This window comes from Propithecus coquereli, unplaced genomic scaffold (genome assembly GCF_000956105.1).
Source record: "Propithecus coquereli isolate 6110/MARCELLA unplaced genomic scaffold, Pcoq_1.0 Scaffold390, whole genome shotgun sequence".
NCBI lineage: Eukaryota > Metazoa > Chordata > Mammalia > Primates > Indriidae > Propithecus > Propithecus coquereli.
In genome coordinates, this window is record NW_012149619.1 from 484,014 (window position 1) to 501,852 (window position 17,839).

The window sequence follows — 17,839 nt, forward strand, 5'->3', positions numbered from 1 at the left end:
AACACTCCAACAACACAACATCAGGGTTAAAGAAACGGATCATGGCCAGATGTGGTGGCTCACTCCTGTAATCCCAGCACTTTGGGAGGCTGAGGTCAGAGGACTGCTTGAGGCCAGGAGTTCGAGACCAGCCTAGGCAACATAGCGACACCCCATCTCTACAAAAAAATAATAATAAAAGAAATTAGCTGTGCATGGTGGCAAGTGCCTGTAGTCCTGGCTACTAGGGAGGCTGAGGTGGGAGGAGGCCTTGAGCCGAGGAGTTGGAGGCTGCAGTGAGCTATGAGTGCACCACTGCACTCCAGCCTGGGTAACAGCGTGAGTCTCTTAAAAAACAAAAAAAAAAAAAGAAGAAAGAAGAAAGAAAAAGGAAAGGAAATGGAAATGGAAAGGGAAAAGGAAAAGGAAAGGAAGAAAGGAAGAAAGAAAAAAAAAAGAACAAAACAGACTATACATAATTCCATGTGTTTGGTAAATTGCTTTTTTCCACCTTGTTGTGGTGTTCCTCAAAATGACTTAAAGAAAACAGCGTAGTATTATACACTGTATAATCTAGAATGTATTCAAACAGCCACTCAAACGAGCAAATGTGGTAAAGATCACATTTAAGTAAAAATACCAATAAACAGGAAAGAAGGTGGTCAGTGATCAAATGTTTTTGTCAAAAGCAATAACATAAAGGCCTTCAACAGTTCTTTGGGCACTGTGACTGCAAAGGACAAACCCCACTGTAAATGCATCCAGTGCTAGGGGTGAACATGGCAATACAAACTAGTCTATTCACTACCACCCCCCGCCCCTCCGAAAAAACCCATGCCCCCCAGCTCCTTGGAGAAATGGCTGATTCCAGATCCAGATCTGGAGCAGGTAAAGTTCAAAATGAGTATGGAAAAACAATATGTTCTGTTGTGCCATAAAGTAAGAAAGCACTTAAAGAATCATGGGGCATGTCAAAATACAGTTTAAAGAGGCTCTATTGGCCAAATCCAAGATAATTTGTGAATCAAAATAATAATACTAATGGATGATAACCCACGGAATAAGAATCCATGAGTCCGAACTGATATAAGTATATTATTGGAACAAATGATGAAATCTGAATATGGACTATAGATTAGGTAATAGTACTGTGTTAATGTAAATTTCCTAATTTTGATAACTCTGCAGTGTAGAAGACAATGTCCTTGTTCTTAGGAAATACATATTGAAGTGTTTAGGGGTGAAAGGTTTTTATCTTCAACTAACTCTCAAATGATTCAAAAAACTACTACGTGTATATGTGTATACACACATATATTTTTAATGCCCACCGAAAGTCAATGTGCATAAAAAGTCTTATGAGGAGGGAATTAGAACTGCATGGTATATCAGCAATGTCCAGGAGGATGCTGCTATAACAAATCAAAAAGTATAATTAAAAATGTTTTCATAGATTAAATGATAACTGGCTGAAAACACATGAGGCACACCAGCTTTAACAGAAAATAACTTACTTTAGCCAGAAACCACAGAAACATACATACAAGTAGTTAATATTCACTTTCAGTCAGAAATTCCAACTCAAATAGCAAGCCATTATTTCATAAGCACAGACTATTATAGTTTGAAGGGAACTTTGAGATTTTGTGATCTAACTTCTATTCAAAAGAGAAGGATATCACTCAATAATAAATCATTTTGATCGAAAATAAGCAATACCAAATATCAAATTTACCTTTCGTAGCAAATCTCATGAACAACCTATTTCCTTTAGCAAGTTTGTTTGCTGGACGAAGATCGTTTCTTAACAAAGATTCCTCTTCTACCTGAGATAATGTGTCCAACTTAAGAAAAAAGAGCATTTTTAATATAAAAATTAAAGTCCTCTTCATATTTCTGAAGCAGTAAAGTTACTGTTAAGAAAGCATTCTACCATTAATACTTATTAATACTTATCAGCATTATAGCATTAGTTCCTCTGCAGAATTTCAAGTCAAAGGTCTCCCTCGATCACCTTGCCTAAAAGAATAGTCTGTATTATTCTCTAGTCCTTTACCCTCCTTCACTTTCCTTCACAGCACTCATCATCTCCTGACACTGTATCTCTGTGCATCTGTGTATTTTCTGTCTTCCTCAATAGAATAGACTCCAAGAGGGCCAGGACTTTTTTGCTTGATGCTTGTATCCCTAGTGCCTATAATTTGGTACATTATAGATACTTGATAAATATTTTTTACATGAATACATGATAATATTTCTAACAATTGTATATAACCCATTAAGAAATATGCCATTACTTGCTTTGTCTTAATTTTAGCGATTAGATAACACTTTAAAGTATTTCTCAACAAAACCATTTTCTTTTATGCAGAAGTATGAGTACTATTCCAAGATCTCAAGATGAATTGTCACATCTACACACACTTAAAGGCTGAGAGCCTGATGTACCCTCAGAAGGTCTAATGGTGAAAGCCAGAAGAACACAACTTACTAAGTCTTCAAGCCTTAAATAAAAAAGACAGTAAGCAATTTTTTATAATAAAACCTTACATGTATCTTTGCCCTACTACTAACCTCTACATCACTTGCATTCTCATCTTCAACTTCTCCTTCTTCAGCCTCATCATCATCTGAACTGTCTTCTTGCTTGTCTAAAATGGAACATGGGGGACAAGATGAACCTTAAGATGAACCATCTCATATAAATTTAAAAGTCTGTACTTTCTCTCCTATTTACTGATGATCCAAAGCACCAGAGATTATTTCAGAAACACCTGGCGATGATAAGCTGCATAACACTCTGCTCAGAAATCCAAAGGCCCAACACAGGACTGGATAAAGGACAGGACTTTCAGGCGAAAGTTCCTTCCTTTGTGTTCAATTACCTTTTTTACTTTTCTCAGATGACTTGTCCTCATTGGCATCCCTGCTTCTCGTCTTATTCTGGGCAGGCAGAGAGCTCATATTGATAAGGGCTCGTGTAGCAGTCATTTCATCCAGCCAAACCACATTACCTAAAACAAAACATTAGATCGCATCCAAATGTAAGTTTCTTGAGAGAAGATTCTATATCGCATTCATTGCTACAGCCTTATCTAGCTACAAATTGTCATCAGTAAATGCACAAACCAACTAATGAAAAGAAATATAGAAAGTGGTAATAAAACCTCTTTGATGAAATTATCCTAGAACCACATTCCCAAACTGGGTTCCACAAAGTAACTGTTAAATATTCCATGAAAAAGTGTTCTATATATTAAAACTGCCTGGAAGACAGTGAGTGACATGTAAGTATTAGCAGTTCTTGATGAAGATGATAATAACTGTCAAATAAATTTGGATTATCCTTTATAATAATGCTTCTGCCCCCTACAGGGAGTGCTTTGCTGTTCTCTGTCATCTGAACATGCTAAATGATGTTCCCCTATCATAAAGTGTGTGTGATGAAGGTATCCATGGGATATGTAAAATGGAGGCATGACAGCCACTTGGCTTTCTAGCAACTAATTTAATTTTCCCCTTTAAGGAAGAGAATTTAGCAAGAAAAAAGCTTTGAGAAGTCTTATAGAAAAGAAACCTCTTTACCTCTGTTTAAAAGATCATTTCTCATATGTCCCCTATACCTCAGTTTAGGAAATGAAGGTCTAAAGACTCTCACTTCTGTTACTAACATGCTGTGTGGCCTTGGGCAAATAATTTCCTTCCTCTATTTCTCAGTTTCTCATGTACAGTATGATGTAGCTGAAGTGGATAATTCTAAGGGTCCCTCCAACTCTAATATCCCCTAGCTATAGCTTTAATGACTTAAATCAGGGGTTAGCAAACTATAACCCACAAGCTAAATCTAGCCTACCAACTGTTATTTATTTATATTTGTAGCAGCTTTATTTAGGTATAATTAATGCATAATAAACTATACATCCACCACCTGTTTTTGTAAATAAAATTCTACTGAAAAACAGCCAGGCTCATTAGTTTATGTACTGTTTATAGCTGCTTTCATGCCACCACAGCAGAGCTGAGTAGATGTGACACAGACTACATGGCCTACAAAGCCTAAAATATTTACCACCCAGCCCTTTATAGAAAAAGGTTTGCCGACCACTGATTTGGATAGTGTAAGTTAAGCAAAAAGAAAAATGCAGAAAAATCCTTTACTCAATCATGTTTCTCCCTTCAATGAAAACCCTGAATGCATATCTTCTTAAGAGAGCATTCAAGACTGCTGTCTAGAGTACTACCTAGCAGGTCAGCCAGCTGGCAGCAAGTGAAGCCAGACTGGAAAGTCAAGATAAGAAGCCAGCAAAGTGGTTACCAGAGGTCAGGCCAGACTTGGAGAAGGGAGGCAAGTTAAAAATGACAGTTCACTCACAAGTTAGCCAGCTCACTTGTTCCATTAGGGCAAGCAGATGATGTTCCAGAAACACAGTTCAAGCCAAGCAGAGGTGAGAGGTCTGAGTATGGTGTCAGAGTATTTTGGTCCAGTTCTAGGTCAGAGACACTAAGGCATGGCCAGCCCTCTGAATAACTGTATAGCAGGTAGCAACGACAAAGTCCAAAGCCCTGAAAATGCAGCCCCAAGTCTATGCGGGTGGATCCACCCCTTTATTAGTAACTGTGAGTGTTACAGAGGCCTCAAGTCACGTACACTAGATTCAGATGCCAGTAATCAAACTAGGAGTTTGATTAGAGTCCTGGTCATCATCTATAAGCTGACTTGGAATACCCATGGGGTATAAGCTGGCAGACTGGCTAAGCCATGCTAGTTCTCATCACTGGGCAATTTTTTTCCTCCCAAGCTAAGGGCAGAGGTTAGGCATAAACAAGTAGTCTGGGCCATAACCATTCACCATTTTGGATAGCAAGAACTCTAAAAATCAACAACAAGAGCATAATCAACAGAAGACTTGGGTGTACTTACAGGAGGTATCATCCAACCATTCGATGTGAGCTGGAGGATATTCTTTAAAATAGGAAAAGATATCCTGGGTACTCATCTCATCTACTCCGCAAATGTAGATCGTCTCCAATCTCACTTTGGGGATTGCTAGAAAAACAAGACAGAAAAGATGACAGAATTTTCCTACCTGCTATTACACATCCCATCAGTACTCCTTTATAACAGTTCAGATAACAACCATTTAGAAAAGAAATATGCTGAGAGAGAAAACAATTATTTCAAAGGAACATGAGACATAACAGCAGGGTAAACTTATAACTTTTCATTGAACAACAGCATTAAACATATGATTTAATTCAGAACAGTCACATGAATCCCAGAAAGATTAAACAAATGGTGTTGATAAAATACATGATACCTCTCCCCACATTAACCTATAGTAATCAAAGCAATAGCAAACTTAATAGGATTATTCATTGAACTTGACAAGCTGATTCTAAAATTTTCACATGTACACCAGAGAGAAATACGCAATAGTGGGGACAATTCTGAAAGAGAAAAGATGCTGCCCCTGAACATGCCAAAGCATGAAATTAGAGTAAAGAAATCCTACAAATCAATAAAAAAATGATAATCCAAAATAAAAATGGGCAAAGGACGTGAACAAGCAATTTACATAAAAGAAAAAACAAAGGCAAATAAACATATGACAAGATGGGCTGACCTCACTATTCATCAGGAAAATTCACATTAAAATAAGAAGATACCAGTTTTCACGGACTGGATTTTACATCTTTTATTATGAAGTGTCAACAGTGCGTGGGAAAAGAGTTACTTCCCCTGCTGGTGGGAGTATGAACTAGCACAGCCACTCTGAAGGGCAAGCAGGTAATGTCTATTAAAAATGTAATTTAGCACATAGCCTATAAACCTAGGAATTCTATTCCTCAGTATCTACCCTAAATAAACACATACATGTAGGTTCACAAAGTAGCTCGCACAAAGATGTTCACTGCAGCACTATTTCTAAATAACCCGGCAGGTATTAGAGTAATAAATTATGGTTTTTCCATATTAAATGAATCATGGCTTACCCATATTACAGAATATTATGTGGTAAAAAACAATGAGATAATTTATTACATACCATGGAAAGATTCTAAGACACATTATTAAGTGAAAAAAACAAATTGCAAAAATTACAAACATGATGACACTTAAAAAAAACCATAAAACAACAAAATAAATTTTCTAAGAGTACATATTTGCATACACAAATACTTCAATAAAAGGCCTAGTATGAATCACACTACATTGATAATTGTTACCTCTGAGGAGGGAGAAAGGGTTAAGGCTGTGGTCAAAAAGAAACCTTAACACTATCAGGACTGTGTAATTTTTTTACTAAATATTTTAAGTACATTATTTCCTCCTTTAACCTTACTCGCAAAAATGCAAATATACTGATAAGAAAAAATAATTTTAAAATACCTGTATATGTACCACCTAGCTTTATGCTTCATATCTTATAAGATCTCAGGAAAATAAAACATTATGTATAAAACTGGGGCCTGCATAAATTCCCCACATCCCTTCTTGCCCTTCCTTCTCTTAAGTAATTCTGTCAAGAACTCAGTGTCCATTACTCCAAGCATGGTTTTGTATGCTATATATCACTTCTATTTAAAATAAACTTAAAATACAAGTGAATATGTACAGATAAAAAATTTTTTTAAATAATTGTTTTATGGGTGTGGTGGCATGCCCCTGTAGTCCCAGCTATTCAGGAGGCTGAGGCAGGAGGATCGCTTGAGCCCAAGAGTTTGAGACCAGCCTGGGCAATATAGCAAGACATCATCTCAAACAAAACAAAACAAACAAAAAGGCCAAGGGTTTAAATACTTATTTTGTCATTTCATTCTGAAGAATAAGAGATGGGTTTAATGGGAGCCCACGTAGACTACATCATGGAGTTTAATGGGAGCCCATGCAGACTAAATCAGGTGAGTGCTTTCCTGACCGCCCACATTCATACAGACGGAAACACTATCAAAGCTTATGAACCTAGCAAATCTTTAATCGTGACTATCGGTGAAAGAGTGGACAGAGGCCTGAGTGCAGGATGAAAATTATTTAGTCCACAGGGCTTTCTCAGTTCTTCAAGCTAAAAGCCACGACTTTGGAAGAAAAAGAGCTCATGGGAAGTAAGGAGTTGGTTCCACAGAAGGTAACAAAGAACAAGGAGAACTCCTAGTGAAAGCAAAGGGAACAGCCTGAAGATCAGGGAGAAACATCAGGTAGAAGACTTGTTGACAGATAAAAAGGACTTAATCTTGAAAACAAGCAAAGAAAAGAAGACAGAAAAAAACCCCACAAAAGCAAATATCAAGGGCATCATAGCATCGTTCTAACAAAACATTACAACAACATTAAGGAAGAGGAAATACCTTAAAAACAAAAGAGAAAGAGTGTAAGGAACAAAACCTCAAGCCTCAGATGTCTATTTTAATTTAAACAGACTCATACACATTAAGAATTGGGTATTTAATGGTAGGCTGTCATGGAAAAAAAAAAGAATTGGGCCATTGACAATTTTGTTCAAAATAAGCAGATAAAGCTATAAAAAAAGAAATGCAAAAGCATTATCACTGCAGAGATAAACTAGTCTCAACTAGCTGGAAGATAAGAAAGGTTCATTCTCAAAAGAGAACCAAACTGACAGTGGTCAGACGGATTAGAGACGGAGACTTTGTTAAGCTCCAAATTTGAGGAAGACTGCCAATGGAGAATGACCAATACTTCCTCAACCTGCTGACAATGTCACTGCTCATAATAAAACAAGGCAACAAAGAAGGCTCCTAGACTTATGTCCAACCAATGAAAAAGGGCTAACTGCTAAGGTGGCAGTGAACAGATGCACTGGGGAATGAGAAGTGGACGTTTACTGAATGTTGTCTATAAGCCAAGTGGTGAGGGTATCATCTTGGATTTTCTAACAGGGATAGATGACAATGAATGACAGGTAGTGGGACACAAAACTCAAGTCTTCAGAAAAGAAGACTTCAGAAAATCCCAAGAAAAAAGTAGCCAATTGCAAGGCCTCGGATTAGAATAATCAAAAAAGCTGAAAGACACTGAGTACAGTAACTCAGAGTATGAGGTGATCCTAAGAAAAGAGAAGGCAGCAAAACTTAGGTGAACACAACTCATCAAAGAACACACATGGGAGATGGATAAAGAGTAAATTACTAATGACAAAGAGAATGAGAATGGACAAATCTGAAGGACTAATGTCAGGCTATATAGTAACATGGAAAATGCTGATGAAAGACTGTCAAGCAAAAAGGAAAAAAAGCAGTGTGACTGTGAAGGGAAAAACAAAAAGTCCATACCCAGCAAGAGATAAGAAAGGTGTTCATAGCCGCAGCCGCGACTGTGCCGTCTCTAGCTCCCCGAGTTCCAGCCAAAGGAGAAGGTGGGTAAGTAAGGTCTCTATACCATGGCTCCTACAAAGCAGACTGCCCGCAAATCAACCAGTGCTAAAGTGCCCAGGAAGCAACTGGCTACAAAAGTCGCTCACGTGAGCCTACACTCTACTGGAAGGGTGCAGAAACCTCATCGCTACAAGCCAGGTACCACGGCACTCTGATTAGACGTTATCAGAAGTCCAATGAACTTCTGATTTGCAAACTTCCTTTCCAGTGCCTGGTGCAAGAAATTGCTCCGGACTTCAAAACAGATCTGTGCTTCTAGAGCGTAGCTATTCGTGCTTTGCAGGAGGCAAGTGAGGCCTACCTGGTTGGCCTTTTTGAAGACACCAACCTGTGTGCTAACCATGCCAAACATGTAACAATTATGCCAAAAGACATCCAGCTAGCACACCACATACATGGAGAACGTGCTTCGGAATCCACTATGATGGGAAAACATTTCATTCTTAAAAAAAAAAAAATTCTCTTCTTCCTGCTATTGCTAGTTCTGAATGTTAGATTTTTTTTTTCCTATTGGGTCAAAAGGTACCTAAGTATATGATATTGAGTGGAAAAATAGGGGACAGAAATCAGGTACTGGCAGTTTTTCCATTTTCATTTGTGTGTGAATTTTTAATATAAATGTGGGGGTGTGAAGCATTAATGCAACTCAAAATGTTTCAGTGAACAAGTTCCAGCAGTTCAACTTTTTAACAGTTATAAATAAACCTGTTAAATTTTTCTGGGAAAAAAAGTGATAAGAACACACAAAATGTTGACACTGACGGTTTGGGTGGTAGACTGCGGGCAACTTTTCTTCTTACTCTACTTTCCAAATTTTCTTTAGTGAGCATGAATTGTTTGTAAAGTATCTAATGAAGAGAAGGTCCAGAGCGAACAGGCTCATCAAAAATGCTGACAGCTTTCTTTTTATAAGTGTTTAGAGCAAAACTGCTTTGAGAAGATGATGCGAGAAAAAGGCAGAAGTGTTGACCTATTTTGCTATTCTACTAATTGGCGGAACAGGTATCTCTAAAGAAGAATCAAAACCCGTTAGGCGACAAGAGCATAAGAATTAGTTTTAATAGATTTAAATCTTCTAGTCTAGAATTACATCCCAATGTTCTAACTCAAACACACAGCTATGATTTGAGAATTAGGCAGTAATCTCTAAAAAGTAGCAGGAAAGAAAGAAGTACCTGAAAGCCTTGAGAAGGATTAATCCTATACTGATTTTCATAAAGGGGGAAAAGAGAAATTCCCAAACCACAGCCTGAAAAGTTTACTGTCAGTCTCTGAAATTAAAAAAAAACTTACTAGAATCTATGATCCCTTACAAACCTAAGTCCTTCCCATAGGAAATGACATGAGTCCAGTAAGAAGAAAGCCACACTAGCCAGGCATGTTGGCTCACACCTGTAATCCCAACACTCTGGGAGGCCGAGGCAGGAGAATCACTTGAGCCCAGGATTTCAAGACCAGCCTGGGCAACATAGGGAGACTCATCTCTACAAAAAATAAAAATTAGCCAGATGTGGTGGTACATGCCTATAGTCCCAGCTACTTGGGAGGCTGAGACAGAAAGATTGCTTGAGTCCAGGAGTTTGAGGTTGCAGTGAGTTATGATGATGCCTTTAAACTCTAGCCCAGGCAACAGAGCAAGACCTTGTCTTAAAAAAAAAAAAAAAAAAAGAAAGAAAGAAAGAAAGAAAAAAAGCTACACTAACCTCATTTCTTTTTTGATAGGATTACTAGGCCAAGAAAGTCAAAGAATATCATAGATGGTATTTGATCTTGAGTTTTTTAAGGCATGTAAAATCCAGTTCCTCATGACAATAAAATGAAATGTGGGCCTGATGATAATAGAATAAGATTTATAATTAATACATCTGTGTTTCATGGCATGATAAGGGAATATGCTGCTCTACATTTACCAACAACTGGCTGAAGAAGCAGAAGCCATGCACACCCAGGTGGAGAGAACACAAAGTGAGGAATAGAGCTAAAAGTTCAAAAGTAGAGTTAAGACGAAAATTAACTCAACAGACTGAAAATGGAGGCTTGAAATCGGTAAGATATAATTTAATAGGGATAAATAAAAAGTAATTTTTAAAAAAGTATCTCAAGTACAAGATGAGAAAGACTGTTTTGATGGGCACAATTCCTGGGGAAAAGACCTAGGTGCTTTGGTTGACTAGAAGATGAGCACAACACCATGAAATGGCTGGGACAGAGACAACGGTAAGAGTCCTGCCATACTTTCCACGAACCCAACCACATCCAGAATCTACACCTCACCTTATGAAGAACATGCAGAAACTGGAAGGAGTCCGGAGAAGACAGACCAGAAAAACCATGTCACATAAAGAAAGTTTAGGGAGTAGGCAGTAAGCCTGTACTTCCATACCTGAAGGGTTATTGTGTGAATAAAAAAAGGACTTCACAGTGTTGTTCTAACAATTCTTACAGTAACTAACAGACCGAAATTACTAGAAAGCAATGCTCAACGCAAGGAAGTATACAAAAATAAAGTCTGCCTCATAAATAGCTCTCATGCCATCACTAAGAAACATGCAGGCAGAGGCCAAAGAACCACTAGCAACTTTGCCAAAAGGTCTGCAGTGCTGGGCAAGAGACTGGTCTAAATAATCTCTCGCCTCCTTTCCAACAATGAGGGCTTTGATCATGGGGATAAGGAGATGGAAGCTGCTTGACACTAAGTCATTTAAAAGTAGCAAGTCCCTCTTGATGCAGAATAGACTAGTATAGCATGTCACAAACTGTGTCCCTAAATGCTGGCAGAGCGGTTAAGAACACAGGCTTCACGAGACCAGCCTTCAAATCCCAGCCTTGCCATTTACCCGCCTGTGGGACCTTGGGCAAATGTCTCGACCTCTTAGCACTTTAGTTTTCTCATCATAAAATGGAAATGATAAATATCTTCCCCTCACAGGGTGTTGACAGGATAATTACATAGCAAAGTGACTGGCTAGACTAAGCACTTAATTAAGAAATGTGAATGTTATTGTTGGCCTATGTTTATGTCTGTATGTGTGTGTCTCTGTGTCCCAACATTTCTGTCAGTGAGTTTCTGTTTGTATTCTATTGCCCATATATTATTGTTGTTGATATTAATAAGAAGAATAATAAATAACTTGACACCTGGTATGGCTGCGAGAGTCAAGATGCTTATTCCAATCTCTCCATTCTCCCAAGACTCTGGGTCACTTATGACTGCTTAGAAGATGAAAAATGCCAGATAATGATAACAACCTAATGGTAATACTAATATTTACTGGGCACCTACTGTGTGTCAGGCACCACTCTAAGAACTGTCATTTTGTTAGAGCCTCCCAACAACCCTGTAAGAATTCCTGTTATCTGCCTTTCCAGATGAGGAAACTGAGGTTCTTAGAGGCTAAATAACTTGCCCAAGCTCAAGTGCTAAAAAGTAACAGGTCAGGATTTGAACAGGCAACTGGGCTTCAGAACCCATGTTCATAATCACGAAATCAATCCTTCTCAATCCTGGCTGCACATTAAAATTACCTGAGAAAATATGAAAACAATAACTATCTCCAGGATCTATACAACGCCACCCCACCCCTAATTCTAATTTAAATTCATCTGGCATAGACAGCAGAGTTCCCTAGGGTTCAGAAACACTACCCTAGGCAAGGCTGCTCCCTGGATGAAGAGATTGAAATGATCCCAGTGCTAAAGAACCGACTGCTGGCACTGACTGTGGGTGGCTTCTCCTGCATCCTCTGCAAGCAGCCCCGGCATGGGGCACCCATGTACCAGTACTCCTTTGCCAGCCTGTCAAATGTGCTTAGCAGCTGGTGCCAATATGAAGCTCTCAAGTTTGTCAGCTTCCCCACCCAGGTGCTGGCCAAGGCCTCCAAGGTGCTCCCTGTCATGCTCATGGGAAAGCTGGTGTCTCGACGCAGCTATGAACATGGGGAATACCTGACAGCTGGCCTCATCTCCACTGGGGTCAGCATGTTTCTGCCGTCCAGCAGACCAGAGCTGCACAGCTCCCCGGCCACCACACTCTCAGGCCTCATCTTACTGGCAGGCTACACTGCTTTTGACAGCTTCACCTCAAACTGGCAGGATGCCCTGCTTGCCTATAAGATGTCATTGGTGCAAATGATGTTTAGGGTCAATTTCTTTTCCTGCCTTTTCACAGTAGGCTCACTGCTAGAGCAGAGGGCCCTTCTGGAAGGGACCTGCTTCATGGGACAACACAGCAAGTTTGCTGCCCATGCCCTGCTTCTCTCAGTCTGCTCTGCATGTGGCCAGCTCTTCATCTTCTACACCATTAGGCAGTTTGGGGCCACTGTCATCATGATTCTCCACCAGGCCATTGCCATTCTTCTTTCCTGCCTCCTCTATGGCCACACTGCCACTGGGGTGGGAGGGATGGCGGTGGCTGTGGTCTTTGCTGCCCTCCTGCTCTGAGTCTACACCCAGGGCCATCTGAAGCAATGGGGAAAGAAGGCTGTGCCTGTTCAGTCCCCTGTGCAGAAGGTGTGATAGGATGGAGGGGTCCAGAGGGGTAAAATAAAATAGAACCCTCTCACCATGCTGGTAACTCCCTCCTACTGTAACTCATCAGAGCCCTGGTTCTAGGGCAAAATGCAGGCGTTTTCTCACTATCACAGACTAGCTCTGCAGCTGGAGGTGGGGAGCCCAAGAGGCAGCTTTCCCCTTTGCCTTAGGAGTCACCCCTCCTCCCCTAGGCAGGTTCTTCCAAGCCCCAGGGTAGACAGTCCTCAGTATAGGTGGTTGGCAGGTAACGGCTCCAGGGGGCAGAGGTGCCTTGCACAGTTCCTCCCTCCTCACATTCCCTGAAGTCTTGCCCTGGCTGTTGGCTCCACCACCTTTCAGACTCCCCTCCTCCACAGATACCTGTTTTTCTTACTCCAGTGAGAAAAGCACAAATGGTATAGGCTCCAAATGCTGCTTTCCCAGGAGGGTAAAAGATGATGCTGCACTGAGGAAGGGGAACTAGAGAGCCCTGTCCAGCAATACCACCTGCTGTTCCTGGATGTGAGACAGTTGCAGGTTTTGGTACTTTGGAAATGTAACTTTTTGCTCTTATAATTTTATTTTATTAAATTAAATGGCTGCAATGGGGGAAAAAAAAGAGACACTGAAATGAGCAACCTTCCTCAGCTGACATTCCAGAGCAGGCCTACTGCCATTTTAAGGAGTATCTTTAGAATCATGAGATCGAAATTGCTTTTCCAAAAAAAGGAAAAAAAATATTTTTAAATTAAAACTTAATCCCCAAAATGATCCTATTAAGATAGGTATCATACTCCCATTTTATGGACAAGGAGACTGAGACTTAAAAAGGCTCAGTAATTTGCCAATAGTCACAAAGAAACTGAGACTAGATTCCAGGAGGGTTTGGAAACCTGAAGAGCTCCAACAGAGGTGAGAAAGAATTTCAAGTGGGTGAACAAATACGCTTCATAAAGGAAGTGACACCTGGACCAAATGAAGCATGGGACAAGGAAAGGCAAATAAGCAGAGTGAAAGGAATGAACTATTAATACAGCAGAGAAAGCTGTCTCAAGAATATTCAGGGAACCAGAAATCAGCAGGTGCGGTGAAACTATAGCGCTTTCAAGGTAGAGACGTGAGAGAGGACGCAAACATCCACTTGGCCAAGACTGTGCATGCACGTGCATGTCAAGCTGCACAGTTGTCAATGGCCTTCACAGGACTCCTCCTGAAACAGAAATCCACTAAAGCAGACACCTGGAACCCCAGTCTGTGAGGGAAGCAAGGTCTATCTTTGACTTGAACTTATGATGCAGGAAAGAGTAAAGCGGCTTCCAGAGTTGAGCTCTGCAGCTAAGCTACTCTGCCTTCTAGGACTGACTGAGAAGGGACAAGGTTTGGGTCTACAGTATGGTGTCATACATTACACAGCAACAGAGCAAAGCAGTTAAAAGCAAGACTTTAGAGTCAGATAAACCTGGGTTCAAATCCCAACTCTACCTTTACTAGCTGCGTAACCCTGGCCAAATCATTAGACTTCTTTGAGCCTGTTTCCTTCTTTGTAAAATAGGGATAAAAGTATATGCCTCATAAGGTTGTTGTGAGAAATAAATAAGAAAGACTATGTAGGCTGGGCACAGTGGCTCAGATTTGTAATCCCAGCACTTTGGGAGGCCAAGGCAAAAAGATCGCTTGAGGCTAGGAGTTCCAAGTTTCAGGGAGCTATAATTGCACCACTATATTCCAGCCTGGGCAACAGAGCAAGACACTGTCTCCAAAAAAAAAAAAAAAGAAAATGAAAAAATATGTAATGTGCAAAATGTAGTTAGCAGAGTATCTAGTAAGAAAGCAAGTTCCCAAAAAATAGTAGCTAGTCTTTCACTCATTCAACATGTTTACTGAGCTATTTATTTATTTCATTTATTTTTGGAGACAGGGTCTCGCTGATAGACTAGAGTGCAGTGGCATCATCATAGCTCACTGCAACCTCAAACTCCTGGACTCAAGTGATCCTCCCACCTCTCAGCCTCCCAAGTAACTGGGACTACAGGTGTGTGCCACCATGCCTGCCTAATTTTTATTTTTTGTAGAGATGGGGTCTCCCTATGTTGTTCAGGCTGGTCTCATAACTCCTGGGCTCAAGTGATCCTCCTGCCTTGGCCTCCCAAAGTGTTGGCATGACCCACCATGCCTGGCCAACAGAAGTGTTAATGACTTTCCTCCACCAATCCCAAAATTGCCATAACTCCCCTAAAAGGAGGGCTCACTATAATACGCTTACACAACATTTAAAGGCAGAGAAAAGTTAATACCTTTATGACAAAAGCAGAAAATGAGTAAGGGTCCTTAGAAGCATTGGTTCTAATCTCAGCTCTGCCACTTACTGGTGACTTCCTCTGGGCCTCCTCAGATAAGACAATCGTTTTTTTCAGCTCTAATATCTGAGACAGCTGATAGCATCTCAATTTTAACAGGTGACCTTAGAAATGACGATTTCTAAGTACTTTCCTTTGGGAGTATTTAGATGAGGACTGGACATGCAACACAAGACCAGAAGTATGAGGCAACAGCAGGAAAAAGTCATTCTCTAGGGAAATGTGGAAAAATTCCCCCCAAAACACCCTGTACCTTTCTTCATCATGTCCCGGTCCAGGGCTACATTTCTCTGGGCAAGATTTACTTCTGATCGAAAATGGAAGCGCTTGGCTCTCTGTTCTTTCTTTTCAATTGCTTCCTAGAAAGTACAGAAAAAGTCAAAGAAGTAAAACATGGAAGAGGCAAGTTAAATCACAAACACAACATGATGCATCAGTGACAACCCTAAAATAAATGAAAAGAAATGAGCAACACTGTGCCTTGATTAAGTTTTGCAGAGAACTGGATATTCACATTCAGTGGCTGGGAGGGCTTATATTAATTCTGCTATAATTTGTTATCACCTCCATCCTATCACAGCCTGTTACTGTGCCTGGGACATTGTAGGAAATCAATGAGCATCTGTTGAGTGAATGAATAGTGCTTTACAATTTATAAAATTCTCTGACATTTGTTATTAGTAATTAGGCCAAAAAATTACAATTAAACAATCTCAACATCCCAATTTTCCAGATGCAGAAACTGAGGCACAAAAAAGCAAAAAGGTTTGCTGGAGGTACTTCAGCTAGTTAAGGGGGCAGATCTTCTGATTCCAGTGCTATTTCTAGGAGCTCCTCCACAACCACCATTTCGCATCATCTGCGGGTAAGGTAATCACACCCATCACACTCTTCCACATTATATCTGCCTCAGCAGTCTACTCCCTAAAACTGGTTCCTGTTTAAAAATAACACTGAAGCAAAGAAACTCTCTCAACTACTCCAGCCTTTGTGTCCATGGAATTGCCAGTTTTCATCTTTAAGTGACAAGTAGCATTGATGCATCACTGAAAAAAAATAATCAGCTTTTAAGTTTCTTCCAAGAGCTAAAATAGATTTAGGTCCAACTGTGGGTTTCTAATGGCTCACAGGAACCCTTCAGTAATTGTCTACCAACTTTACCACACTAATTGAAGGTCAGACTACCGAAAGCTTGTAAGGATTGGTAAAGCATCAACACTTGTGTCACTTCTCAATAGTTATGCTAATTTTCTTCACTGAAGTTTTCCAAGTACAAACAGCAATCTACCTTCCTTTAGTAACAATTTAAGTGCCAACTCTGGGACTACCACCCTTTTCCCATATACCTGTTTCATATAATGGCAAACTGTGTAGGATTAAGCACAGTCTACTTCTTTTTCAACTACACTAAGAAAACATTTTCACTTTATTCCATTTTCTTGTCTAACAGATGATCAGTTCTCTTTCTTTTGGCCTTTAAGTAATCTGAGACACACTGAGACATAAACTATAAAAAGATAAGCGTGACATATTTATTTTTATTTTTGCTTTTATACATCCAATATAGCAATATATACTGTTATTCAGAATTGTAATTCAGAATTCTGTTCCAAACTTAATTGCATACATTAAAATCAGAAAGAATGTCTAAACTGGACATCACTGATTAAAGCAACAAATATGTACTTACTGTCTATAATAAGGAATATAATAGGTTAGACTCCATGAGGTGTTACAATGAAGGCCATAATCTGGTAATAGCAATCACTAGACAAAAGGCAACACTCATAGGTAGTGAAAATAATTCAGTTGACTTGGCCTTCAAAGTTTAGACAGCCAGGCAATCAGGAAACTCCCATCCTTTTTTTTTAGAGATGGGGTCCAGCTATGTTGCCCAGGCTGGTCTTGAATTCCTGTGCTCAAGCGAGCCTCTGGCCTTAGCCTCCCAAAGTACTGGGATTATAGGTGTGAGCCACCGCAGCTGGCCAGGAAACCCTATTTTTCTAAGTCTCCAACCAGTGAGGAATATAAACATTTACTAAGGGCCTGCTACATGCCAGGCACTTTTCATGTTTTATTTCATTTAAAGTGGAAACAGCATGCATTTTTTAAAGAATGGCATAGCATTTTAAAAAGCATTCCCAATACAGAACTTTTTCTTGGAAACGGTTAAGCACAGGCATCTAGATATTGTGATTTTATCTTTTCACAGATGCAAGAACACACAAATGGTGCCTAGATGTTTTCAGGATGCATAAAGGCGTCACTGTGTAACATGAAGTTTAAAAAATTTTTTTTTAATTCAGTAGCAAGAGAAAAAAGGAGGTAAAAAAGAATATTTAATGTTCTGCAAGTTCTAGGGACCAAGTTCATTAAGTTCACCTGCTTATTAAACTGAATAAATAACTGTCTTACCTTGGAGGTGACATCAATCCCAGTGATAAAGCTGCCAGCCTTGTTTTCATATCTTCTGCTTGTGTCCTAACACAAAGAGAAAGGGTGAGAAATTCTGACAGCAACTGAAGAAAAATCCAGGAGAAAAGACAGTCTGACAACTGGTTCTTTTTGGATAGTCATTCTTCTCAGCAACCCTCCCACAC

At 39.7% G+C, this 17,839-nt stretch overlaps 2 protein-coding genes across 3 annotated transcripts in view; one reads left to right on the forward strand and one right to left on the reverse strand.

Moving 5' to 3' along the window:
• The window catches only part of LOC105817019 (chromosome unknown open reading frame, human C17orf85), a 30,123-nt gene that overhangs the window by 10,147 nt on the left and 2,137 nt on the right, over positions 1–17,839 (reverse strand). For both annotated transcript variants that reach the window (XM_012652630.1, XM_012652631.1), the window contains exons 2-7: positions 17,655–17,720; positions 15,493–15,598; positions 4,901–5,026; positions 2,865–2,993; positions 2,554–2,630; positions 1,715–1,823 (exon numbers count right to left, since the gene is read on the reverse strand). In XM_012652630.1, the coding sequence (XP_012508084.1) occupies positions 1,715–1,823; positions 2,554–2,630; positions 2,865–2,993; positions 4,901–5,026; positions 15,493–15,598; positions 17,655–17,720 (613 nt within the window). The remainder of the gene's footprint in view (positions 1–1,714; positions 1,824–2,553; positions 2,631–2,864; positions 2,994–4,900; positions 5,027–15,492; positions 15,599–17,654; positions 17,721–17,839) is intronic.
• Positions 12,055–12,813, forward strand: LOC105816971 (adenosine 3'-phospho 5'-phosphosulfate transporter 1-like). Its single transcript, XM_012652558.1, has one exon. The coding sequence runs from the start codon at positions 12,055–12,057 to the stop codon at positions 12,811–12,813; it is 759 nt and encodes a 252-aa protein (XP_012508012.1).